This window comes from Tetranychus urticae, chromosome 1, assembly GCF_039701765.1.
Source record: "Tetranychus urticae isolate SD_2017Ah chromosome 1, NJAU_TeUrti_SD_1.0, whole genome shotgun sequence".
In the NCBI taxonomy this organism is placed as follows: Eukaryota; Metazoa; Arthropoda; class Arachnida; order Trombidiformes; family Tetranychidae; genus Tetranychus; species Tetranychus urticae.
Window position 1 is genome coordinate 10,048,767 of NC_142958.1, and position 27,411 is coordinate 10,076,177.

The 27,411-nt window shown below is 31.3% G+C and overlaps 4 protein-coding genes, 3 long non-coding RNA genes and 2 other non-coding genes across 10 annotated transcripts; 3 read left to right on the forward strand and 6 right to left on the reverse strand.

Annotated features, from left to right (window-relative positions):
* Nucleotides 1-123: 123 nt before the first annotated feature.
* Nucleotides 124-1,242, reverse strand: c12.1 (spliceosome-associated protein CWC15). The gene is made up of 2 exons (XM_015938080.3): nt 900-1,242; nt 124-788 (listed from the first exon to the last, which is right to left on the reverse strand). Exons 1-2 carry the CDS (start codon nt 1,010-1,012, stop codon nt 230-232), a joined length of 672 nt encoding a protein of 223 aa, XP_015793566.1. The 5' UTR covers nt 1,013-1,242; the 3' UTR covers nt 124-229.
* A 7,898-nt stretch (nt 1,243-9,140) lies between these two features.
* Nucleotides 9,141-10,054, reverse strand: LOC149094545 (uncharacterized). 2 transcript variants are annotated; one of them, XR_016198198.1, is made up of 2 exons: nt 9,913-10,054; nt 9,141-9,831 (listed from the first exon to the last, which is right to left on the reverse strand). It is a non-coding gene; the product is annotated as an uncharacterized LOC149094545 (long non-coding RNA). The 2 variants fall into 2 exon arrangements; XR_016198197.1 differs by having other exon boundaries at nt 9,141-9,814; nt 9,913-10,053.
* On the forward strand, nt 9,828-11,747 carry LOC107370142 (uncharacterized). The gene is made up of 2 exons (XR_001570538.3): nt 9,828-10,576; nt 10,711-11,747. It is a non-coding gene; the product is annotated as an uncharacterized LOC107370142 (long non-coding RNA).
* Nucleotides 11,748-13,804: 2,057 nt separating this feature from the next.
* LOC112539675 (uncharacterized) lies at nt 13,805-16,519 on the reverse strand. Its single transcript, XR_016198196.1, has 3 exons — nt 15,609-16,519; nt 15,305-15,526; nt 13,805-15,115 (listed from the first exon to the last, which is right to left on the reverse strand). It is a non-coding gene; the product is annotated as an uncharacterized LOC112539675 (long non-coding RNA).
* A 2,556-nt stretch (nt 16,520-19,075) lies between these two features.
* On the forward strand, nt 19,076-20,842 carry LOC107370113 (ornithine aminotransferase, mitochondrial). Its single transcript, XM_015938097.3, has 2 exons — nt 19,076-19,172; nt 19,326-20,842. Exons 1-2 carry the CDS (start codon nt 19,159-19,161, stop codon nt 20,623-20,625), a joined length of 1,314 nt encoding a protein of 437 aa, XP_015793583.1. The 5' UTR covers nt 19,076-19,158; the 3' UTR covers nt 20,626-20,842.
* A 1,173-nt stretch (nt 20,843-22,015) lies between these two features.
* On the forward strand, nt 22,016-23,942 carry LOC107370114 (poly(ADP-ribose) glycohydrolase-like). The gene is made up of 2 exons (XM_015938098.3): nt 22,016-22,846; nt 22,905-23,942. Exons 1-2 carry the CDS (start codon nt 22,596-22,598, stop codon nt 23,830-23,832), a joined length of 1,179 nt encoding a protein of 392 aa, XP_015793584.1. The 5' UTR covers nt 22,016-22,595; the 3' UTR covers nt 23,833-23,942.
* An 85-nt stretch (nt 23,943-24,027) lies between these two features.
* Nucleotides 24,028-24,157, reverse strand: LOC112539678 (U4atac minor spliceosomal RNA). The gene has a single exon (XR_003083660.1). It is a non-coding gene; the product is annotated as a U4atac minor spliceosomal RNA (small nuclear RNA).
* Nucleotides 24,158-25,761: 1,604 nt separating this feature from the next.
* On the reverse strand, nt 25,762-25,891 carry LOC112539679 (U4atac minor spliceosomal RNA). The gene has a single exon (XR_003083661.1). It is a non-coding gene; the product is annotated as a U4atac minor spliceosomal RNA (small nuclear RNA).
* A 211-nt stretch (nt 25,892-26,102) lies between these two features.
* RpS20 (ribosomal protein S20) lies at nt 26,103-26,793 on the reverse strand. The gene is made up of 3 exons (XM_015938099.3): nt 26,714-26,793; nt 26,530-26,641; nt 26,103-26,404 (listed from the first exon to the last, which is right to left on the reverse strand). The coding sequence occupies exons 1-3, from the start codon at nt 26,726-26,728 to the stop codon at nt 26,148-26,150; spliced, it is 384 nt and encodes a 127-aa protein (XP_015793585.1). The 5' UTR covers nt 26,729-26,793; the 3' UTR covers nt 26,103-26,147.
* Nucleotides 26,794-27,411: the final 618 nt, after the last annotated feature.

Below are 27,411 nucleotides of genomic sequence, written 5' to 3' on the forward strand. Positions count from 1 at the left end.
TAAATCAGGTCAAGTACGATTGTAATGGTGGTCCAATGGAGCTTCAATTGCTGCTTGTAAAGTTTAGCTTTTTTTGTTACTGCCTTTTTGATGATGTTTCAACAGCAACAGTAAAAAGGTAAATTTTTTTATATCAAATTGATCTTTATTCATACAATTGGCTTTGAGTTGGGTTCAATGAAAATTGGTAAGGAATATAATGGTGAAAATGGAGAGAGAAATGCAATTTCTATTTGATGTATTTCTCCATAAATTTTTTATGAAATTCTGATCTTAGCGTATCATTGATGAACTCTTTGTTCTTATTAGTTGATTCGTTTCGTGCACAATTTTTAAACACTACATCATCGTCCCATCTTCTTTTCACTTTAAATTCAGTCTTGTTGGAATTCAATAATGGATTTCCTCTTAAAATATTTTCCATACGAATTTTTTCTTCCTGTTGCCTTTTTTCAGCTTCTTTTCGCGCTTCTTCAGCAGCCCTTTCCTTCTTAATGCGATTTAATTCTGCTAACAATTCTTCAGTATCATCTTCATCACTTTCATCGTCATCATCATCATCATCATCGTCATCATCTAGTTTATCATCAGCATCTGGATCATGAGGAGCTGCCATAATTTTGAGTCTCTTAGGCTCTGGTAAACCATGACGTGATGCTGATACTCCCGAAGACGATCCTTGAGATTTACGACCTTCTTTCTCTAGAAGCGCTAATTTTTCTCTCTCTTCTAAGTCTCGCTTGAAGTCTTTATTTTTAAGATCCTCTGCAGTGTTTTGTCCAGGTTGCCTAAAAAATTAGATTAGAGTTGATTGTAATGTTAATTTAGATGAGGAACTTCTATAAATAAATATAATACAGATAAACTAAGATAAAGAAGATTCAATAGCAATACATTACCTGTATTTCAATTTGGTGTGTGAAGGAAGGTCCCGAGAAGAGTATTGTTTGGATAGACTGGCAAGATTTTTCTCCCCTTTAGACGTTCTGGCTGGATCCACTCTAGATGACATTTTGAATGCTGGTATATTAACAGATAGATGCAAAAATGATTAAATAATAAGTTAGTGACTCTGTACAGGAGATAAACAAATGAAATTGATTATGAAACAAAATCAGGAATGGATCTACAAGATTGTGGACTTTAAATAATTCCAATTTACAGTTCAATGTCTGCTATCACATCAAAAATTAATCACAAATTACTTAAAAAAAATCACAATTAAAATTTAGGTTTAACAAAACATCTGATCCAAACAAGGGGATGTTACCTAATTTAGAAAAATCAAAATTGCTTGTTGCTGTCGCAGAGTCTAAATTTTTGTATGGTCCCTGTTGTTTGACGTCATTTTGAGCACGTGACTTCGACCAAACAGCAACACAACCAAAGAGTAAAGTTATCCTACTCTTTGAACACAACAAATTACCCAATTGTATATTGTATTATATTTGCTGTACTTTTGAATACAAGTCAAGTTAAAACCTGTTGATTCAAAGAGTTATTGATTCTTCATGTTGATAAATTTTAACTGTTTGGATTTAGATGAAAAACTTCACATTGTCACGCTAAATCGAAACGTCGACCTTCTCAAACTTCACGAGTTGCTTTTGGTTTCCCATGATCTTGGTTAATCTTGTTCATCCAGTTGTTGTCAATGCTATGGTATAGTTGATTTAATGATGGCGCAAATTACGGTGCATTTGTGAAAGAAGATGTTGAACCGTATTACCGATCGAAAAGACAAAGATTGCAATGTTGGATTGTCGGATTTAATCAAGTGATGTATTATGTAATGTTGGAGTGCGGTTAAAATGAACTCGACAACTCATGGTAATCATATTAGTATCAAATTATCGCAATCTAAATTGATTGTAATTGAGAGTAATTTAATCTCATTCGCTGTTTGCTTCTTTACAACTTGATGTGAGTGATTCTCATTGAAAAGTCGTCAAGTGAAGACAAAAAATAATTCCTACTTCGATTGTTAAATGAATGAAATGGAATTGATGGTCATTGTAATTAATGGGAATAAAGGTGTTAATGGTCAAACTAAGAACAAAGAAAGATTCCTAACAAAAGCCCGATTGCCAAGGATATTTTATTACAGTTCATCTGATTACTTGTTGCCAGACCAATTTTCCTGATACGCACATTTGATCAATTGATAATCCAAAATGAAATTGATTCAATCAAAGTTATATTCCATTAGATTAACTGTTAAAACAGTAACATTTAATGTTACTAATTATGACAATAATTATAAACCATCACCTTAAATGGTTCCATCGTTTCCTTACCTTTATCTACCAATAGTCATAACCAGTTTTGTTTTTCCTTTTTTCAGGCCTCAACCCATTAACCTAAACATTGAGTTACCAGGTTTTTTTCGGGTCTCCATTTTGTTGCTTTCCTGGTTTCCAGTCTGGTATTAGAGTAACAGGGAAAGTTGTTGTTGTTTCAGTTTCATTTTCATAGTTTAAGCTTCCATGATGATATGAGATTTATTGAGATGTTTCCACGCTCATCTTCACCTAACAATATTACCGATAAAGCTTGATATAATGTATATTGTTTGAAAATGGTTTTTAAATTAACCTTGGTAATTGTTAAAGAAAGTAATTCAAGATGAAGACGCTAAAAAAGATGATGATTGCAATGAAAAAAGGACTCAACCTTGAAATTCTGTTATGGAGCCATGAAAAAAACAAAATTTTCTGACTTAACCAGCAAGTCAACATGGTAAACGCTTTCGCTGAACATTATAAAAGTAGACATTCTGTTGAATATTGCCTTTTATATTGAAAGATAAACCTTCAATCAACTGACCATCATTAAACTATTATCAGTGAAATGCATTGAAACCAATTTTTACTGATTAAAGACACGCCAAGAAAGTATTACAATTTGAATCAATATTACCGCTATTGAAACATTGTTGTCTTAATCCATCCAATAATGATTATATCTATTTATTTATAATTAACATTACAATTAACCTTTCTTCATTATTGTAGTCGCTTGATTTGGTTAAATTTTCCTGTTACGTAAAGAAGCTTTTAAAGAGAAACATTTAAAGACAGACAAATCGATCCCAGCTAAACATAAAGCTATAAAACTGTAAAGACTAGCCTTGACCCAATGTTAACTAAGGTCAGTGACTTTACATTGGTCAAGAAAAGATTCAATTGTATAACCCAAATTGTGATCATTCAACGTGAGCTCTGTAAACCAGTTGAAGCATATTATTTGAACCATTGAATGCAATTGATGTTCACAGACTGACATTCATGGTGATTTTGGGTTATAATTGTGATGATTATGATAATAATGGTAATTATAATTATTATTGGTTGGACTGATTATTTTGATGATAATGACCATTGGTTAAACAGTTGCCATTAAAAATGTTACCATTTTTGTTTAACGATTATTGATGGCAAAACAAAATCACTTGAAATAAAAGGTTAAGTTGATTGTTACCAAAGATCACAATTTAATTTGAGCCAAGCTAAAGTTAAATTATTGAACAATTATCTTACTTCCCACTCAGAAATCAATTGAAATTGAGCTTTTTTTAAAAAGGCAACTATATTTTACCAACAGCACATGATTGTCAACTCACATGCATCATTACAATCCAATGGATTCTCAATGCTACCAGTCAAACCCAGCTAACCACAAATTTTGTATCAATGATTACAATTAATCTTGATCACGCGGAGACTTAATATGGTTAACCAAAGACTCATTGTGATTAACCAATTCAATTTTAACAACTTGAAAAACCTCAATTACAAATCTGGTTCTAAAAAGCTTTACAAGATTGTTTACTTTCTGGTTTTCTGGTTTTCTGGTTTAACCTTAAAAAAGCCTTATATAACTTTCAATTTTAAAGTAAATTGTAAACTGATTGTTTAATTGTCATTTAAAGAAGCAAAAATGTTATTTGATTAGTTGAATCACAACCAAATCAGCTGTTAACAGTTGAGGTTTCCAAGTAAATCATTTAATAGCATTTGTCTTCAACAAAAATCAATGTATTTCCAACCTAAATTGAAAGGTTTACCTTTTGTCAAAAGATGTTTACCAGTTTACGCGCAGTTTAGAGTTATTTTGGTAATTGTTCATTGACTACAATTAATAATATTTTTAACTTTGATTAACCAGTAATCTTTTGGTGCTCATCTAATCATGCTAATTGTTCATGTTAAACGTTGAACAACACAAAATGAAGGGATAAAAATATTCAAGTTGGAAAAATGTTTCCCATCCAACAATTTTGTTTGATATTTCAAGTTGATTGTAATCAATTTACTTTGCAATTGAGACAACAATTTCAGCCTCTATTTACTTACAATCAAGGTTAATCATGATAATATCTGCACAATTTAATAATAGCAATGATAATTATTAACTTGTTATCATTTTAACTGTCAATGATAGAAGACCGTAAAAGAGTCAAATGTTAATCATCACTATCATGTCTTCAGGGTACTTTGACCGAGAAGCGATAAGTTTCAAATTGTTTGATGAAGAATCGGAAAGAATTATTCTAATCATTTGCAAATCAATAGTAAATCACCATTAAATCAAAGATTAATCAATAAAACCATTGTTTTTGTCTTTCAATGCCTGTTGCTATCACTTTTGGGTTAACATTTGGTGCAGTTTTATTTAGGTTTGATCGAGATTTCATTTTGCTGTAGCTTTTCCAAGTTTTAATTGTTTAAACTCAATCTTTGATCATCTAAATCATTTCAATTATTTTCCTAGCAATTAAAATGGATCGACATGTCTGTAAATCATTACAGTGTTTGGTTATTTCCTTTGCAAATGTCAAGTTGACTATCAAGTTTAATCATCTCTGTGTCTTGACGTGATAAAATGAACTCTTGATTTGTGTTGTTGTTTTGGATAATAATTGATAATAAACCTTTGCGATTGATAACCAGGTGACTGGAATTATTAACTCAGTCTCTTTCATTGAACATTTGATTTTAGATGAAGATCAAGTCTGGTTTTTCAGTTAAATTAAGTTAAAGTGTACAAGTTTTCAATTTTAATGAGTATAAACAGATTTAATTGGAGTTCATTCACTAAATTAATGGCTAGTGAAAGCAGATGAAAACAGTTGCCAGTCAACAGATTTTATAATGTCTATTGGATTCACAGTGATTGTCGTTTATTACAATTAGTTGATCAGATTAGACCAAAGGTGATCACACTTTTAAGTATCCATGAAGAACTCCTTAAAGACTAGATAATGAATATTTTAAGGTAACATTTACAATTTAATATTGAAGGGTTGAGAGGTTTAATTTTGATTTGACAAAACTTGAAGTTATCCTTCAATGTGTTCAATCCAGGTAAACTGTTTATTGCGATCAAATCAATTTTAACAAACAAAATAATCTCCTTTAATACGATTGTTTTAAGCTTAACAACATTTTCTTGTCATAAATAATACGGCAAAAACAATCCATTGATTCATTTGCAACAAGTTAAGGTAAAATATTGTGTGACTTGATAGTAATCTGTCTGTAGATAGATTATCATGATGAATTTGAGATCAGTTGAGTATCGAGTTAATACACAGAAACCTTGTAATGGCTCTTTAGATGTATTAATACCAATTACTTCATAAACTTGACAGAATCATTGAATTCACTAAAAGACTTGATTTAAAGCTTTGAGGTTATCGATATCAACATTTGGTCCAAACATCAGACAATTGTTGCTCATTAAAAAGATTAATCTTTCAAAAATTTTTCGTGAAATCACATGAGAGGTTTCCCAGGTTACACAAAATTTCGCTCTTTTTTGCCTAAAAATATTCTTTTGTCAAGCCTTTCCTTTCTGGGCAAGAGTTACTTTCATATGTTAATGTGAAAGGGTGAAATCTGTTTTTATCATTTCTAAATAGATCCACATTTCAATTTCAAATCGAGAGAGTATTTGAACGTCCTTTTAATGTCCGTTCCATCATGGTGGTGATTGCAATGACAATCATTGAGGCACCGAAGTTGCTTTTTTATGTAAGCTTTTTTCTAACTGTTTGGGTTCATAACTCAAGAACCATTGATGTTAGAGGACTGAGACTTGGAACTTTGCGAGTTGAAGTACTACATTCACCATGTGTTAAGGTAATTCAATGTCATTCGTTAATTTGACATCTGATCGACATGAAAAGGTCAAGAAAGAAAGTTTTTTACTCTGAATGACACTTTGTTGCTGATGAATAACATTTAATATCGTGAAATCATGCCATTTGAGCCTTTTTCAGCAATTAAGTTCGAAATATTCTTTATTTAATTACACTTCGTGCTTAAAACTGTAAACTTTCATTCAGATACAATGCACTTTCAAAGCTACAAAATTTTACGTTGGAAAAGGTAAGATTAATGAAGTTCAGAATCAGATCAAATTGATTTTTTGTTGCATCTTAAAGTTATTTTTCTGAGTCAGATGATCCAGAGTAATCTGTGACTCAGGTTTATTAGTTATGACTCAGAAAAGATTGAGAATGATTTCATAAAAAAATCAATTTTCTCGACTTTGAACAGTATTTCACATTATTTATGTTTTCATTTACTTGATCAACTAAATGTTTTGAATAAAGGAATGAATTTTGGATAATTGATTGTAATGATTGACATTTTATATTGTTTTGAAACTTTGAATGGAACTACAAACTCTGAAAATGGTCAATTTGGTGAAAATTTGGATCGCTTTTGAACTGGAAAACATTTTTGCTTTCAAAATTTGAAAATAAAATTCATCAGAATCAATTTCAGTTATGAAAGTGTTATTTTTTATTTCTTTCAAGATTTAAAAATCTAATTGATTGTTTAACTTTGCGCCAAAACTATTACCTAGGAAAATGAGTAATAAGTCCGTACTTAAAGCAACCAAGCAATTTGTGCATACAATCAGACAAAAATGAATTATTACTTTTTGATTTCTGTGAACCTGAAAAGTACATTTAAGACGCTTTGGACAAGCCATTTGAACAAGTTTTACCTCTTTAAATGCATCATCAAAATGATCAGATTTGCTTTTTATTTATCACCAAAAAGGATTGAAATGTTTTCACTGAAAAAAAAGCAACAACAAAAATTTACTTACCAAGTTTACTTAAAGTGAAAACACGAGGGAAAATTAAAGTGAAACTTGAAGTGAAACAAGCATCATATGACTTAACCAGTCTTTCCCAGGTAAACTCAATTTGCTTGGTTTCAACGGTATTGAAATAAATAACAAGTAGCTAAAATGGTTTCCACTTCTAGCGGACCTTGATGCCCATCCACTATAGCAACAACAATCATCATCATCATCGTCAACAACAACATAAGCAACAACAGCAGCATGAAAACATTTACAAGCAAAACATCAACAATGTTTACCTTAAAGGCATCGTAACCTGGGCCTGATGAAAGTTGGACTTAGGCGTGGATATTTCAAAGGTATAACTAAATAAGCAAAGGCCAGGAAAGATGATGGTAAAAGATTGCTTTACTGAACAAAAAAAAGAGGGTCAAGGAAATGGATTGGCTGTGAAACTAAAAGGTGAAAACGCAAAGTGAGGCGAAAGTATTGGCGAAACATTTTGTTTTGCCCAAAATAATATAATAAATCCATGATAATTTTAAAGGTAACTTCAATTAAGGATGAAAGTTGAAAGGAAAAATGTTGCTAATAGTCATTTTATGTGTACATTAATACTTGTAAAAATGTATATTATATATTAATACATTCCCGTTACAAATACCGGTTTGACCAGATATTTGGTCATGTTGAACATGCAAAAAATGGGTATGGGAAGAGACATATTTATAAAACGTAAACAATCAATTTAACATTGTATTGGATAATCATTATTATCATCATCATTAACAACAAACAACATCTCTGATGTCAATTCAATCATCATTGTAAAATAATCCAACCTTTTACCAAGTTTACCAGAAATTCAGTCAACATTTGAAAACAGTAAAGCTTTTCATTGTAACTTGCTTGACTCGCCTCATCAACACCATTTCACTTTCATTGGCTCATAAAAATACTTTCACACTGACTTACTTTCATCGTCATCATCATCATCATCATCTTCTTCTTCTTCATCTTCTTCTTCATCATCTTTTCCTCATCTTCATCTTGTTTCATTTTCTCACCAACTTGTAATTTAAGTTTTTTCCTCTTACAGTGACTTTGCTAGTTAACCAGTTTTCTGGTCCATCAAACCATTATTTAGGATTATTATTTTGTTGCACTTTTCAACACTAACACTGTCAACTGACCGGTTCATTGGTCAATCTTGAAGTGTTTAAACAAACCAAGGTTACACTGGTCTAGATATTTAACCATTTGTTTATCAAATAAAATAAAACTGGTGCAAAACCTGATTACCTTCAATCTGAAAGTTTGATCATTTGTCAGATCAAATGCATGTAAATGATGTAAACTTGAAACCGGATGATCATGACGATGAATATGATGATTATTATAATGATCATTACGGTGATCATATCAGAGGATAACATTATTAGTATTGAATAATTGGTGATTCAATTGAAAGTCAATGGACGTGATTTTGAACATGAAACTTCTGGGAAACCAAATTGAAAAGTCAAATTGTTTGTTTCCCCAAGATTATTCAATTGCAATGATATGAATTAAATGTTACCCAAAACAACAGTTAACCGTTGATTAAACCCAAAGTTCATCGATATTGAATATCAAACAATTTTTATCGGTTCAGCTTTATAAAAGTGATATTTTGGCTTCACTTCAACCTTTCATATCCAATTAATGTTATACTTTTCCAATGATCAACAATTCTCACTTGATTAATTCAGTTTTATGCTCATTTGGTTGACAATTTAATACAGCTGATTACAATAATAATAATGATGACGAAGGAATCTTAATCTTGTATTAGCAGCTTAAAATTGTAACCTCGACATTAAAAATTTTTAAGGAAAATTGGAGAAACTAAAAGATGACCTTTTATATTGACAACAACAGACATGAAAGCATAACTTTTCAATTGATAGCTACAGTTAATAATTAATAAATTGACCGATAAACCTTGATAAATCTTAGCAATTGAAGCCTCCAATGTTGTATAATAATTCAAAGTCTTAAACAAGCTCAAAAAGATATATTTTGCACTTTAAATGTCAACTGAGAATTACATGAAAAAGCATTGAAATACTCATTGTTAAACACCATTATCAACCTCATTTTGGTTTGCACCTTTGAGCTAACAAGTCAGTGATTTACAGTAAATGTGTGACCAGATATGAAATACAAGCGACAATTTGTATCAATTGCATATTCAGTCATGAATGAGCCAATGATAATCCAATAGACAGGTAAGCAAACAGCAAAAATACACACAAATTTAGACAAAAAATGCTACTTTACCAACCTTGAATTGAAAATAAAGATTAAATGCTATTTAACAATGAAACATTGATGGAAGAAGTGAGAGGTTACATGATTTGATCATTAGCTTCTATTCATTTGATTGATCATCAACATCATGCGATTCACTCTATTAATATCATAGCATTACATGTATGTCTTTACGCTGTGTTTGTGTGTGTGTTTGAAGCGCTTACATCAGTATATTTTAATGATTCCCAATCATTATGATTATCAGATTGAAGGTCATCTTTTTCCCTTTTATTTCTTTCATTATTATTCTTGATCATCAGCAATCCATTTAGATGGTTTCATTGATTCCAATTTACATTGAATAGCTGGTCCAAACACGTTCAGTTTAACACCTCATAGTAAACTCTATTGACTCCTATTGAAAGAAAGCAACTTTTACATGAAAACCGTTAATCTAAATATTATACACAAGTATATTGAATCAATGTTATAAATCAGTGTTGGTTAACTTACATTATTTTACATTTTTGAATCTGGCTTTCTTATTACAGATGATTGGTGAAACAAATTAACCGATTAACCCGAAAATTGGTTCAACCTTGAATAACAGTGTAAAAAGATATACAGTAACTTAAGGAAGGATATTAGTTGATTTGGGTTTTGTCTGGTTGATACACATACTTGGTTGACTACTGCTAAAATTAAAGTGATTATAATTAGATTACTATTTAAGATGATGTTTAATGGTGAAAGGCGATACTGATATACATTAAAAAACAAAAAAGGTTATTAAACTGGCAAATGTAACTCTTTGGTTACATTCGGGTTGTAAGTAAATAACGTCCCCTTTCCTTTCCATTGTTATGCTTTCTGTTTCTCACCAATAAGGATGAGTGCAAACTCTAGCCCAAGGTTGAACCTTTAATTTAATAGCTTCTTTTTTTAGGCCAACAACTAAATTATCGCCTATTTTGTGTTTAATTTAATCAATCATTGTGTATATTTGCTTTTAACAATTGTAACCAATTCACCAAAGGTTGATAACCTATGATTAAAAAACAACAAAGGTGGATTCTCGTATTCTAAATATGGTCATTTGGCTGGTGTTGATTTTTACAGGCTTGTAAACATTTCTGTTTCCCTTTGTTGGAAATTCTGGCAACCCTTTTGTTTCCAAGTGAGAATTTTAATTGTGATTCTATTCTTCTCGTGTTCAAGATTAGTTAAGAATCAACTTATCTTGATTGACAAATGATTTTTGTTTTCATTTTTTCCCTCACTTTTGTCATATCTTTTGCTCTTTTTTTTAAGGTAAATTGTTACTGTTGCTGTTGATGGTTTTCCTCGCCGTAGGAAGAAATAAATCCTTTGGTCGACCCACAGTTGATTAGGTTAATGCTGATGATGTACACAAGGAGAAAAGAACTGAATAACTCAGGAAACAAAACAATTAACTTGAGAAGAAAAAACAAGGTAATTCAAAGGCGGCGGTAACCAGGATTATGTCTTCTATTGTTCTGTACTTCTATGATGACAACAAGAAGATGAACATAAAAAGCAAGATGAAAAAGGATAGGGTTGAACAGTCAAAAGTGGCCCACTAACAAGTAAAAAAAGCAAATTTAAGGTTAAGTTCCGAGGAAACTGGTGTTAACGATGTAACTTGAACCAGAGACTGAAAATTGTGTTACAGTCTCAATTGTGGCCAAGAAGATGGTTAATTAAGATGGAAACATTGAAACATTTTGGTCTGATCATGTTGACCTTGTATTTGTGCCTCAACTGCCGCTGCCATTATTGCGTTTTCTGCCATCGGAATGGTTTTAATGGCTATAAAAGCTACATGTATCCCGGGATAGACCAATGAATCAAGCCTAACCCAATGGAACAAATGAAATCACCTTTTATTTCGTCATTTTAAATCTTAAATCATCTTCATTAGGCCATTAATAATTTGCTGTTCACTTTTTGCAGCAAGCAAGCTTGTATCTCTGCGTTTGTTTGTTGCCAGGCACTTGAACAAATTGAGTTGCGTTGGGTTATTGTCATCATTGGTTTGTTAAATTTTTCACATCCAACTGCATACAGTTTCCTTTTACTGTTCACAATTCAAGGTTATCTACAATTCAGTTGGAAAATATGGAATCCTATTTTGTCAAATTAATTCCAACAGTTCCTTTTATTCACTCAATCCGTTTTTTTCAATTTACTCAGTCTCTATTATCTCTAGCTGTTCATCCCTGTTTAACGGCAGTTAATTTTTCTATTCCTATTGATAAAATACTTTTTAATCAATATTTCAATTGGATATCAGCGTAACATCAACACCAATAAAAGCATAACAATTACGCACAAAATTTACACATTTATTTCAATGGCAACAATTTGATTCACCATTTCAATTGGTTAGGTGATAATGAAAACTTGGTGAATGGATTTATCCATTTTTGAATGAAAAGCCCGCAAAAGCTTCAATGAAAAGACCAGTTTAATAAAATTTCACGTCCTATGCAAATTGTTGAAGCAATATATTTTGGGTCAACTTTTATTATCACAATTAAATGAACACTTTTTTGGGTGTACTTTGAATAGTGTCAGTTAAGCTTTTTAATCGATTCCTATTTTAGCTCATTTGTTTTCAATAGCAAAACCACAAAAAAATTACATCAACAGTTTAAATTGTAAGAGGCAGCAAAAAATCAGGTAACAAACGTTATTAGGTTAACTACTAACTAACCAAAATCAATTTTAGGGTTATACTTATTGTTACCATTTCAATTAGCTATTTGTCTTCTTAAACAGTTGATCATTAATTGTATATTATTCAACAATGTTAATGATATTACTCAATTGGTGGCAGCAATTTTGCGCCCAATACATACAAAAATACAAAAATAACCAAAATTAAATTCCCTTTAACGATTCTCTTCTCTCATTTGATGATATAATGTATTAATTTGATTCATCCATTGATTAGTTCATCTATTTCTGGTAATAAAATGATGATTATACAAGTTTACCTAACAATAATAAAGCAAAATGAACACTGACAGCTTCAAAGGTGAACAACTGTATCCACATCTCGACGCCGTTTATAACATTATCATTGAATTAATGTTTCTAACTAGGGAAGGTTAACCATAGTTAATCAAACTCAAGCACAATTTAATTTGCCAGTTTACCGGATAAATATTGTAAGCTTCAGCTAAACAGTGTAAATCTTAATTCAGTTTTCAAATAATGATTTGCATCTTGTTTGAAAGGCTTTCATTTGAATGGCAATTTTAATGGCAACAAAACATAACCTTTGTAATTATCAGTGTATGTAATGATGATTGTAACAATTATTGTAATTGTTAACGCATTTTCTCATCCAAATCATCAATCCTTTGTTAACTCTATGGCCTAATCATGGTCCATTACATTACATTATTCAGGTAATGTTAACCAAAAAGAAACAATTTAACCTTGAAATTAAACCATCGTCAAATTAACCTTGGCTTTTTATATCATTTACAATCAAAATAACAATTTCAAGTTTAATCAATGTAAACAGGACATAATTTAATTCTTAGATATTTTTTCAAACTTGTATTATTTCAATCAGTTACAATCAAATTATTCAAACAAAATTATTTCTTTTTTTGCTGGTTAACAGCAAGTGAAAGGAAAATGAAGTTTAAATTGTAATCAAATTAACTGTAAATTAAAAAAAGAAGGTTGAAAAGGTTATTAATTGAATCAAGTTGAAACAATCAAACGATGAACTGTAAAGTGATGAGTTTCAAGTTGGAGGTTAAAATGTTGTTGTTAGTAAAACCGATTCAACATCTTTTTTATACTTAAATTGCTGCTAATCAACTGAATTATTCAATTTTTTGGTCAAACGGTTGTAAATTATTATTGATTGTTTTACTGTTTTATGTTAATAAACATTAAGCTGATTAAAAATGGATTGAAAAAGGTGCAAATGTATTAAGAAGTTGAGATATTTTTTTGTGATTACAATTTATGTAAAGACAAATGCTCACACTAAATGGCAATTAATTTGATTGCCTTTTTTCCTGGTCAATTTGATGGTCAAAAGGTCAACAAAAATAAGGTTGAATTGGTCAAACAATTGAGATTTACTTGTCTTGGTTGTCCATGTTTTAAACAGCAATCAAATTAGCAACTTTTCACTCGCTTCATTTGCTAATCATCAGATTAACCGGCAAATTGGTGATTTAAACAGAGCAATTGTTTAAATTATAAAATTAACAAATCAATGAGCCAAATTGTGAATCAAGTGGCGATCAAGATGTAAAAATGAAAACAATAAGAATCATTACATCGTCATTATCATCGTCATTGCAATTAAAACTGATGCTAGGGAATTAAATAATGCTTTTTTATACACAATAAATTGACAGTTCATTGACATTTTTATTGTTAGGAATATAAATTATCATCTGTAAGCATAATAAATTATAATTAATAAATTACCATTGTTAGTCTTGATTGAAATTTTTGCTTTTGATCGGGTTGTTTGCATTAGATTTAATATTTTGTCTTCAGTTTTGATCAATATTGAAAAAGGATTGCTACTCATTTAGATGGATACAATTGTCATTATTATTAGATCTGATATTTAGGAGATTCAGTTAAATCAATTAGCTTTTATCTGTGGTTTAACAAGTGACACTTGTGATTAAGATTTTAGTCTTGAGACTATACTGAAGCAACCGCTGAATTAAAGCCAAGTTTACACTTATACAATCAAAGACTAATAATAATTGAATGTGTGTGTGTGTATAATAAGTTATTATTAATAATAAATCTTATATTGATGACGGAAACTTGTTAATTTATGATAAAATTTCTGGTAAGATAAAAAGTTAATCAACAATCAAGGTAAAGTACCGTAAGGAATTAATATAAGATACTAACGTTATGATATTAATAATAACTTTTTGGTTTACCTTCTTCTATACTTGAGCTAGACTAATCAAAGTTAGATTAGAGGAGAGACGATTAATTGCTGATTATTAGGATAAAGTTAAACAGTTACATCTACGGTTAATTATTTCAATTGTAATTTGTAGTGGTAAATTTACAATTGAAATGAATCCACAAGGTTTGGTTTTCACGTTTCTTTTGATTAAGTTACGATATATCAAGTTGCTGTTGTATCCAAGTTGAAAATTGAAGTGTAAATTGACAAATGTTTCATCCAACCAGCGTTCATTGGAGTATGATGATCTCGCTGATTGTCATTTAACTATCTGATCAACAGGAATCATCAATTGAAATGTGAATTTGTGACTAATATACTGTCTAATTGGATTAATTAGAAGATGATAGACATTGGTAAAACAACTGGAGCCACCAACAAGTTAATCACATTACATGAGACATTAACCATCTTTGTACAATCATTAGCAATCAACTTATTCATCATAATAATCATCAGAACGATGATGATAATGGTGATGATCGTCATGTATTATTATTATTACAATAACAAAACAGCAGAGTAAAGAAAATAAATAATCATTGGCAGCATTTCATCAGGAAAAATAAAATATCATATGATGTGATGTGATCTATCTCTCTAGTTACATTATTGATTGAAGTTGAAGGGAATTGAAGCGTAATTTGTTTACATTAACAGCCTTTCAATAATCTCATCAATGGATTTCATCATCGTAATCACTGTAGTTATCATGATTATCATCTAAAGAAATGATATAAAAAGAGAAGAAAAGCAAAAAAAAACAAGAATTATATAAAATATAAAAAGCAAGGTGCATTTGAATATACATATTCAAGAGATTGAATAATGAAGGAAAAATATTGTAAAAGAGTAACATATTAAAATTTAGACAATCAATACAAATTATGTTTGATCAACTCTTTCCCTTACCTGTAAATTGTTTCAAAAAGCGGCAACAGTAGAGCATTTTGCGTGTTTACGGTTGTTTATATTGAGTTGCTATTAATAATATATAATGGCAACAGCAAACGTTACGTTTGGCTGTTCGCAACAACCAAAAGAGAGTACAACAGCGAAATAAAACAGTGTTCAGTCAGCTTGCTGAATTATCAGAACCTTGAAGGTCAACCAGTTGGAAAACAATTGATATTCCTTTTAGTGGATGAAAAAAATTCAAGGTCATCCATTTTTGGTCCAAAATTTAATTGTTGCATTCATAACGTTACTCCTTTACCTTATTCCTTTTGCAGTGTTTTTTTGTTTCTCTTCACTTCATCTTATTATTATTTTGCTTGTTTGTTTCTCTCCTGCTCCATCCATATCCAGCAACCAAACAGTAATTGACACAATTTCTCAAGCACATTCAATTGATGCATCTCTCTCCTTCTCGATCAATCAGCTCTTGAGACAGTTTTATAATAGAAAGTTAGCTTTCTTAATCTGTAGACAATTTAACTTGTTCAGCCAGTGAAGCGTGCGAATGAACGAGCTGCTCAAGAAAAATTTAATGTGTTTACATTTGTATGTGAGGTGTGTAAGCGAGAGAGATGTAGAGAGAGAAGGATAAAATTATAAATATATTTAACAGCAATGAAAATTGTCATATTCCAGTTTTAGCTTGATTTAATTCGTTTCTGTCTCTGAGTGTGAGTGTGTGTGTGTGTGTGTGTGTGTGTGTGTGTAGATGGCTGCTTGTTTGTTGCCTGGTTGATTGATTGTTGCTTGTTTATGTAACTGCCTTCCAATTCAACCTAAATTTAACAGTGGTTGGATCCTGTGACTTGTAATTAAAACCATCAACAGGTTCTATTGTTTAACTATTATTCAACCATTGATTAACAAAACTATCGCTCTCGGTAGTAGCTTGTAGTAAAGAAATCATCATTAAGGTTTATCATCTCCTTTGTTGTAATCCGATTTCCCTCCAATGGTTGGATCCATGTGTTGCTCGTGTTAAGACACTAAATGTTGAACCTCTTTTCACGGAAACCATCTTAGTCCTGGTGGTAAACAAAATACATTGGCCACAATTAAAGCTAAATTATTAAACAGTTCGTACGGTTAATTACAGATGAGAGGGAAATAAACAGAAACACAAAGCATAAATGATAAAATCAGAAGGAAAGACACAAGCATTCAACAGATGAAAATAGACAGTCATGTTGCCTTTTCTTATTATCCAATGAGAAATCATCTGCGTCTTACTTACAACTTACTAATTGTACAGCAATTTTTTTAGAAAATTAAATAATTAAAAAATCACCTTTAAACATATTGCGGTTCAATTAATTTGAGAAACGTTAATTTAACACCAGAATAGTCATTAACAAAATTAATATCGAGAAAATTAGTTAAGCTTCCTCAATTCGTTCTTTTGAACCTTACTACCTTTTTCCTTATTTACCCAGCTTTTGCAGTAACATTAGTTATTTTGCAGTAGCCTCTGTCATTGAGTACTCATTTGTTCTAATAGTTAAAGATAGAGAGTGTAATGATTTAAGGTATTATCAGCCAAATAATTAATCACTTAATTCGTTTCTACAAAAGTCTCAAGGTTAAAGATCAACAGGGATTAGTTTGATTTTATTTTTTACTTTCATGAATTGGAAAAAAAGAGTGAACGAAATTGAACTCTGAAAAACAAGAAAAGAAAAGAAATAGAGGATTTTTTTCCATTTCATTAAACTGGTAACAATAAACAACAGGGTAGTTAATTAAAGCATTAATTTTAAACATTTGAACCTAAATTTGATCCAAACATTAGTCTAATAGAGTTAGCTTTCATTACAGTTGATACAATTGTAGTTTTATGAGAGTTACGCTCACTGTAAGTTTCCTAACTGATTATTATCCGTGAAAAATATTCCAATGATGGTTCAATGTTACCTGATGATGATGTTGAAGTATAATGACGAAAAATATTCATATGGTTCAAATGGGTTGCTATTAACAATCAGTGGAATCGTGGAGCTCGTTCTGATTAATGAGCAAACATGACAAGATTATATTTCAAACCCGAGTTATTTATAATTATCTTTAACCTTATTAAAGGATTGTTAATACCGATATCAAGACTGAAAATACTCGATAAAAAGATCAAATCCAAACAGATAAGTTAAACGGTCGTATGCGAGAGGGAAATTTAAATAGTAATTGTAAAATGATTAAGTGATGAATTAAAATATTAAAGATGAAAGTGAAAGAGAAGATTGAAACTGTTCCTTTAGAGTTGCAAAAAGAGTTGGAATGAAGATATAAACAGTTATTCATGGAGGAAAAGCAATAGTTTAAAAAATCATAGAATCTAATTGAATGCAAAATTAACGGAAAGATTCAATGAGCTCGCAACATCGTCTTTGGGCTGAGATGGAACTATGTTTGTCCTTTTTTGTCTCCTAATTGTTTTTACCTCGCTCTACTTTGAGTTTATCCATATCCATATAATTCCGGATCTTTAGTCAGAGAATAGCGTTTCAATTCAATTGTTTCCAGGAAATTTCCAAGCTTTTTATGGCTATGAAGTAACAAGTGTAAATCCTTCCTTGGATTTGTCCATTGCAAAATGATTGGTTATAAAACAACGTTTCTTTCAAAACTCAATTTCAACTCAAATTGAATATTGGAAGATTCAGTTATGCGTAACATAATTGTTTTAGACTCGACTAGATGAAAATTGAACTATTTGATGTAATTGCTAGATGCACAGCGTATTAAAGTATTAATAAATTAGAATACAAACCAAAATAAAAACTGATTTAAAATCAAAATAAATCAACAGATGATAATACAACAGTCGCTATCTAGGAATCATAATGAAAACTAAATTATTTGAAAATATTGAGGGAATTTGACAGTCGATTTTCAATTAATATTGGAGACAAAATTGATTAAACAGTTTATTTTTGACTTTAACCAAGATAATTTCCCTTCAATTTATCTTGATTGTTGACAATTTTGTTTTAACTCATAACATTCACAGCCGGGACTTTACATTTTATAATAAAATTCATAATTTTCCCTTTTTCGCACGTTTAGAGAAGCATCGTAATTTATTGCTTCAACCTAATTATCTCATCTAATGAGTGAATTTTTTACCATCAATTATGATCCATGAATTATCGTTGATATAACTGTAAAACTATAGTCAAGGGAAATTTATTGCTCTCGAAATTATGATTACATTTTGTTCAGAAAAACTAATAAACTAACCTGAATGGGACTGTTTCTTAGATTCTTAATCGAATCAAGAATTGCTATATTATTGTTAATCATAATATTAACATCTATTTGAATGTCATTATATATTTATGTTTAAAAGCTGATAAAATTAAATAGACAAAAGTTTGAGTTATTTCCCTAAGTGCTTTTTGTTATAAAAGTGTTGCTTTGATCAAGCTTAGCTAATCAGCTGTGCTTTCAGTTTTGAGCATGTATGAATCAAAATTTCAACTAATTTTAGTGTAAAACATTCTTCTTCTCATATTTTATTTATTGTTAATCGTTAATATTAAACCTTAAATCCTCCGGCATTCAAGCCTTTTCAATGTTTATCAACAAATCTTTTATCTGTGAATAAGTTAAATGATAAGCCTTTTGTGATAAATTTCAGATAAATTCATTATCTTCATAGGCTCAACGTCAATATTTATCTATCATCTAAACTTCTAGCATCATTTTTTGACCACAGTCATCTTGAAAGTCTTCATCAATTAGCTGTTTTAAGTCAGTTCTAAACTCGATAAATCTCATTTATTTTGGTTCCATCAAAATCGACGAAATCCAAAATGATCATGAACAGGTAAGAAAATTAAAATATCTTGATGCTGTTCTGTTCATTCTCGATTTTGAGGCTTTTCAAAGTTGAACGAGAATCATTATTTGTTACTGTAAAATGTTTTGCCCGTAAACTGATCGTCTGTTTTCTCTGTTTTCCAAATGTTTTGTCTTGAAGATTGTCCCGATCAGCCAAAAATTTACTGGCAACATTGGGTAATAAGGTTAATATGTCCACCAATATTCCGAAAATTTCGCCGGCATTGACAACAGATCAAGTAATGGCTAGGGAAGATAAATATGGTGCCCACAATTATCACCCACTGCCAGTTGCTTTACACCGTGGTTCAGGTGTATTTGTTTGGGACATTGAAGGTAAAAAATACTACGATTTCCTAGCAGCCTATTCGTCCCTCAATCAGGGCCATTGCCACCCTCGAGTCTACAAAGTTTTACAAGAACAAGCTGGTCAACTTACTCTTACTTCGAGAGCCTTTTACAATACATCTTTAGGAGAGTTTGAAGAATTTGTTACCAAAATATTTGGTTATGATAAAGTGTTACCAATGAATGGTGGTGTTGAAGCTTGCGAATCAGCTTGTAAATTAGCTCGTCGATGGGGATACGATGTTAAAGGTGTACCTAAAAACGAAGCTAGAATGGTGTTTGCTGAAAACAATTTCTGGGGAAGAACTTTAGCTGCTATTTCTGCTTCAACGGATCCGTCAAGTTATTCTGGATTCGGACCATTTATTCCCGGTTTCGATGTGATTCCGTATGATGATTTACCTGCCTTAGAGAAGTATTTGTCGGCCAATAAAGATACTTGTGTTGGCTTTATGGTAGAGCCTATTCAAGGTGAAGCTGGTGTTGTTGTTCCATCTGATGGCTATCTCAAAGGTGCCCGTGAGTTGTGTACCAAATACAACGTTCTGCTAATCATCGATGAAATACAAACAGGTCTTGGAAGAACTGGTAAACTATTAGCATCTGATTATGAAGGTGTAAAGCCTGATATTTTAACCTTGGGTAAAGCTTTATCTGGTGGTTTCTATCCGGTTTCCGCTGTGCTTGCAAATGATCCAGTTATGTTGGTTATCAAGCCAGGAGAACATGGTTCAACCTATGGTGGAAATCCTTTAGCAGCTAAAGTTTCTGTTGAAGCTATAAAAGTAATTTTGGAGGAAGGTTTAACTGAAAATGCATACCAAATGGGTAATCTATTGAGATCTGAGTTAGAAAAGTTACCCAAATCAGTAATTAAAAAGGTTCGTGGTCGAGGTCTTCTCAATGCTATTATCATTGATAAAAAGTATGATTCTTGGGAGCTGTGTTTAAAGCTTAAAGATAATGGACTGCTTGCTAAGCCAACTCATGGTGACAAAATTCGCTTAGCTCCACCACTGACGATTAACAAGGAACAAGTTCTTGATTGCTGTGATATCATTAGAAGAACAATCGAAAGTCTACCAAAATAAACAAAAAACTGGTTTATTCCATTACGCTTCAATTTAACGTTATACAATCACAGTTTGAGCCATAAAAGATATCAAAAATCTAGAAATTCATGTTATCTTGAGATTCACGAGATATTTTATTGTCTTCTCTGTTTGATTACATTATCTTGTATTTTCATACTTGTTATTTGAATAACTATAATGATTTTTTTGTTACAATAAATTAATTTCTCTAAAATTTGACTTTGAGTCAATCTAAATTAACCAACAACCAATCAATTTTAATGTATTTAATATGTTTTTATTCAATTTGGGTAAAGGTTCGAATGATATCTTTCATCTTATTTTGGGTTTCTTGGTGGGCTACACTTGTTGGATCAACAGTTATCATATTCTATGCTCCTAAGTGTCCAGCTCAACCAGATCTTGCATCAACAGTTGCTGGCTCCATCACAACTCTAGTTACCATGATGGACAATTCAACCAATGCTCTGGTGCAATTATCAATGCACTCGCTTCAACTCTCACTCCAATATCTTCGTAATCTTCGTTTTAACTCACAATTATCGAGAGCCAAGTCAGCCCCATTCAATAACCGTTAACGCATTTGCCAGTTTAAATTCATTTTCATTGAATATATTATTTAATTAAGCTGTTGGTGATTCTAGTTTTTGACATGACTGCCTGATGAATGCATCTAATCAATGGCTCCATTGCTGCTCAGTAACCATCAATTCGTAACTTGTTTAACAATGTTATTGTTCTAAAATAATATTTGGTATTTTCTTTGTAAGTTTTTTTACGTAACCACAGTCTCAGTCTCGTTAACTGTGTGTGTATCCAATTTTTGCGAGTTTCACCGACTCTTGTTGACCAAATAATATACAAAAGGGTTATCTCAAAGTCCGCGTTGATTCCTTTAGTATGAAATTTTATTATTGATAACTATTAGTTTTGGGTGAATTTTTTATTGTCAAACTTCCTTATTGAATAAATTAATTTAATTTGCTTGAAACTAACGTCTATGATTATTTCTACATATTATTCTCAATTTAATTTTTTGTTTTACATCAAGTTGTTGTAACAATGTCATATCAATTCGTATACATTTGATCTAATTAACAACAATGTTCGCAATTTTGTGACATTTTGTGTAATAATAACCAGTTTCTGTTACTCCGGGAATCGGCTAAAATAACTGTTTCGTAAATTATAATTGATGTCATCAAAGTTGGTTTCAATGATCTAACGAAATAAAAATTGAAAATCTGGATCGACATCACTGGATTGACTGAATTAGATTGTTGTTTTACATCTAGACAAGATTGAGTTAATCAATGATTTCATCAATGCTATTCAATATTTTTATTTAATAGTAGATGGCAGCATTCTTATCCTGACGCATTTTGTCTTCATAAAGCTACTTCAATCCAAAAATCAAATCTAATGCCTTAAAAGCTTCATTAACGCAAATAAAATACTATAATCTATGTAATCTAAATATATGATTATTAATTATGCCTTCATAGAAGTTGATCATCTTTGATTTTACGATCTATTTCATCTATAAGTGCCTTAATACTAGCTCGCGTTATGTCTACCATCGATGCTGAAAGATTAGACAAAAAAATATTGAACCGTGAGCCTGATTGTTGTGCCCCTTTGGGTGAATTAAAACGCTCATCTGATAAGACAATCTTTTACCAATTGCCATTGCCTAGTGATGGCTTGCCTGTACCTTATCCAGAATCATTTACTGATTGTCCATTTTCTACTGACTCATCTCAGTCCATGGAGTTTGTTGAAATGCCTTTTATTATAGTTTGAGCAACTCGTCTAGAAACCAAATTGGTCAGGAGGCCAGTCACTGGTCCGAAATTGTTAGATACCTAACAGATACGCCAATTTTAACAACGAAGGAATTGATCAGTGCAATTAAGGCATGTAACTCCACGTATAAAAAACGAAATTTTAATGTTTTAAGACAACTCATGGAGAACAATTTGACAGACGAGGATAAAGATTATTTTTTCGAGGAAACATTGCCTAAGATAATTGAACTGGTAATCCAATTGCCAAAACTTATCCGTCAGCCAATTCCCATCCTTAAACAGAAAGTTAATCATTCCTTATATTTTAGTCAACAACAAATTGCTTCTTTGATTGCTAATGCATTTTTTTGCACCTTCAAAGATAAAAAGAGAACATCGAGCAGCAAATTACTGGACATTAATTTGATCAGGTAAAACTTGAAATGGTTCACAAATGAAATAAACAAGATTTCGTTTATCCATCCACAGATTATACGTCGAGCAAGAACGCTTCAATGTTCACCATAAGATACTTAAATTAAGGTGTATCTTGAATTACTTTCGTCGAGTAACCAGAAATTTACCAAAAGGAATTGTCTCATTTGAACGACGTTTTCTTCAGCCTGATGAGATTCCTAAATGGAACAAGTCTAATAAAAATTTGACCAAAATTGTTGTAAAATCTGACAAGTTGATTGAAAAGAAAGGCAAAGGATTGTTACAAGTCAATTCTACTTATCAATTGATTGGAGCCGATTTTATGAATTCAGATACCAGGTCTCAGATGATTCGTAGCTTTTTGGCTTACCCAGAATTATTGATGTTGAGATTATTCACTGAGCTTATGTTGAACAATGAATCACTTTTAATTGTTGGAGTTGAAAAATTCAACAGACGATCACTGCGCAAAGGATATTATTCAAATTGTGTTGATAAAACACAAACCGATGAATGGGGTCGACGATACATAAAACTACTTGCTCTTGATGCAAAATACTTTGCATGGGACAAGATTTCTAACCAGTATAAAAAATCATACATTGATCGAGAATTGAATAAAGCTTATTCTGGTTTCATAGACAGAAGTGAATCTGACCCAAAGCACAGATGTGCTATTGCAACTGGTAAATGGGGATGTTTCAATAAGCGTGGCGATCCTCAACTAAAATCATTAATCCAATTGTTAGCGGCATCTCAAGCTGAAAGAGACTTAATGTTTTGTTCCTTAAAAGACATCAAGCTGGCCGATGAGTTGAAAGAAATGAAAAAAATATTGATCGAAAAGGGTTTAAATGTTAGCCAATTATACAAAATTTTATGTCAATTTGATGAATCTTTAGAGACGGAATACCCGGAGAAAGGATTACTATTTCCATATTTAACTCAACAGTTATCCACTTTTAATGCGAACAATTGAAATTCAATCTAACCATAACCTGGTCAGAATCCAATTATGTGTCACAATTAAACTTCCAATGTTAATCAAAAACAAATTTGAAAAATAAATACAATTGAATTTTCCTGCAATCATGCGAATGTACATTTATAGAGTGACCAGCTGCATTGTATTGTCTAAGCAAATGATTTTAATTGAAATTAAGAGCCCTTTAGGGCTTGCAAAAATTGCATCAGCTATTAGCTTAACGAAGCTAAAGTGATGCGGTGTTTAGTGTGTAGGTTTCAGCAAAATCACCCTCAGTAAACCTTCATTGAATGATTACCTCCACCTTGACAAGGACTATTCACACGAAAAATATCGAGTCAAGAGGCATAAAATAAGGCAAGTCGAGAGATCCTTTTTGCAGTTCGGAATCTTTTTTTCAAATTAATCAAAAATTGCATCAGGTTTACCAAAATTAGCTCAATGAAAGGGAACTAATTACTTTTTACTAAATTTTCTCGCGTTCAATTCGGAAATTGGCTGACCACCGATTGACTTTGCTTCAAGCGAGACTGTAAGAGCAGTTAACAGGAGAAAAATACATTGGACAATAGATCAACCTTAAGGAAAGTAAATAAGGTAATTTCACGGGCCCAAATATCAATCTGATGTCTAATAATGTATTCTTCATAACAGAAATAGTCTTCATACTTGAATCCACGAAATAATTCAATTCAAGAGTTTTTGAGTTCACTAAAAAGTAGATAATAGAGATTTACGCAAGACACGTTCTAAAAACATTTTAACTAACGGCGCAAAGGTTTGGTTTTCACGTTTCTTTTGATTTAGTTACGATATATCAAGTTGCTGTTAAATCCAAGTTGAAAATTGAAGTGTGAATTGACAAATGTTTTATCCAAATAGCGTTCATTGGAGTATGATGATCTCGCTGCTCAATCAGATCGCAACATCGTCTTTGGGCTGAGATGGAACTATGTTTGTCCTTTTTTGTCTCCTAATTGTTTTTACCTCGCTCTACTTTGAGTTTATCCATATCCATATAATTCCGGATCTTTAGTCAGAGAATAGCGTTTCAATTCAATTGTTTCCAGGAAATTTCCAAGCTTTATATGACTATGGTGTAACAAGTGTAAATCCTTCCTTAGATTTGTCCATTGCAAATTTCAACTCTGAATTGGTTATAAAACAATGTTCCTGAACGAGCTGCCCAAGAAAAATTTAATGTGTTTACATTTGTATGTGAGGTGTGTAAGCGAGAGAGATGTAGAGAGAGAAGGATAAAATTATAAATATATTTAACAGCAATGAAAATTGTCATATTCCAGTTTTAGCTTGATTTAATTCGTTTCTGTCTCTGAGTGTGAGTGTGTGTGTGTGTGTGTGTGTGTGTAGATGGCTGCTTGTTTGTTGCCTGGTTGATTGATTGTTGCTTGTTTATGTAACTGCCTTCCAATTCAACCTAAATTTAACAGTGGTTGGATCCTGTGACTTGTAATTAAAACCATCAACAGGTTCTATTGTTTAACTATTATTCAACCATTGATTAACAAAACTATCGCTCTCGGTAGTAGCTTGTAGTAAAGAAATCATCATTAAGGTTTATCATCTCCTTTGTTGTAATCCAATTTCCCTCCAATGGTTGGATCCATGTGTTGCTCGTGTTAAGACACTAAATGTTGAACCTCTTTTCACGGAAACCATCTTAGTCCTGGTGGTAAACAAAATACATTGGCCAAAATAAAACCTAAATTATTAAACAGTTCGTACGGTTAATTACAGATGAGAGGGAAATAAACAGAAACACAAAGCATAAATGATAAAATCAGAAGGCAAGACACAAGCATTCAACAGATGAAAATAAACAATCATGTTGCCTGTTTTCTTATTATCTCATATCTTTTCTAATATGCAAATGATGTTAATTGAAATTCAGAGCCCTTCTGAGCTTGCAAAAATTGCATCAGCTATTAACTTAACGAAGCTAAAGTGATGCGGTGTTTAGTGTGTAGGTTTCAGCAAAATCATCCTCAGTAAACCTTCATTGAATGATTACCTCCACTTTGACAATGACTATTCACACGAAAAATATCGAGTCAAGAGGCATAAAATAAGGCAAGTCGAGAGATCCTTTCGCAGTTCGGAGTCTTTTTTCAAATTAATCAAAAATTGCATCAGGTTTACCAAAATTAGCTCAATGAAAGGGAACTAATTACTTTTTACTAAATTTTCTCGCGTTAAATTCGGAAATTGGCTGATCCGATGGATAAATGAAAAAGAGAGCGAAGTTCATCATTACTTTAAGCATTTAATGTTTATATTGGGTAACATTTTCAATGGTCTGCAATTGTAACTTCAACATCTACACCTGGGTCAATAGCTATTGAAGTAACTTGTTTAACGTTTTGAGATGTGCTTCTCAAATCGATCACTCTTTTGTGGATTCTCAACTGGAATCTATCCCAAGTCTTTGACCCTTCACCACATGGAGTTTTCCTGGTTGTTATTCGTAAAACTTTAGTTGGCATACGAACAGGGCCAAATACTTTCAATTCTTTATCTTTTGCACCTTTGATTAAATCGGCACAAACTAAAAGAGACAAAAAAGATAAAAAAACGGCCAATTAGACTAATGATATATTAATACAACACAACAGCGGAAGCCAAGACACAAGAGACCTGAACAAATTAAAACATTTAATCAATTGGACTAACCTTTTTCTAAACTCTTTACATTTGTGGAAGTAAGAGTCATTCTAATTCTATGAATCTTGTTGACGCTTTCATCCTGAGTCGGTTTGCCGTCATCTGCTTTGAAACCAGATTGCTGTAATAAAATAAGTTAAAATTAGTTGCCGAATCTTAATCTTACCTAAGAAATACAAAAAATGTAACTTACAACTTTCACAGACATGATTAATCAATATAAATTAAACGAAACCCAAAAATTAAATAACCACTATTTGAAAGAAATAGGATAAGATTCAATAAGGAAGCGGAAATCACGTGAAGTTGAATCAAAAAGCAGACAGTAGATGGAGTTAACTAAATTTAGGGGAGCGTCTCAAAAATTAGTAACTGTAAGTTGATCTAAAATACGAAAAGTTTAGAAATTAAATATTTAATTTGTTTATTAATAATTTGATTGAATACGTTATAATTACTATTTCTTTATTATGTTTCAAGAGATTGGTAATGTAATGGTGATGGTAATAATAAGAATTATGATAACTGTTGAATAAGTTTATATTTAGCTAACTTTAATGTATTATTTAGAAGAAAAAAAACAAAAAATATTTCATTTTCAGTTTATACCAAATTTTGATTCAACCGTCAAATTTTTCCCTTCTATAATGTTGATAAATGATAAAATCAAACTCTAGGTTCTATTAATCAAAATGCAAGTAAACATCAGTAACCACCAATCCTTTAAACATTTTAAGGAAGCTGAAGATTATTAATTAAAATGTTAACAAGAATCTAATCACGATATGAATTGCGAGTGAAAAAAATTATACACTTAACCATATCATCTGATTGAATAGGGTTAACCATTTTTGAAGAGGTCAGTTTGAAATAGCAATGAAAGTTACTCAC

What these genes read in the sequence shown, in the direction of transcription:
- c12.1 (XM_015938080.3), bottom strand. Translation starts at nt 1,012, where the DNA reads ATGTCATCTAGAGTGGATCCAGCCAGAACGTCTAAAGGGGAGAAAAAT. An exon ending in CACACCAAATTGAAATACAG is followed by an intron (nt 789 to 899) that starts GTAATGTATTGC and finishes CTAATTTTTTAG; the next exon opens with GCAACCTGGACAAAACACTG.
- LOC107370114 (XM_015938098.3), top strand. Translation starts at nt 22,596, where the DNA reads ATGGAGAACAATTTGACAGACGAGGATAAAGATTATTTTTTCGAGGAA. An exon ending in CTGGACATTAATTTGATCAG is followed by an intron (nt 22,847 to 22,904) that starts GTAAAACTTGAA and finishes ATCCATCCACAG; the next exon opens with ATTATACGTCGAGCAAGAAC.
- RpS20 (XM_015938099.3), bottom strand. An exon ending in TGTAAAGAGTTTAGAAAAAG is followed by an intron (nt 26,405 to 26,529) that starts GTTAGTCCAATT and finishes TGTCTCTTTTAG; the next exon opens with TTTGTGCCGATTTAATCAAA.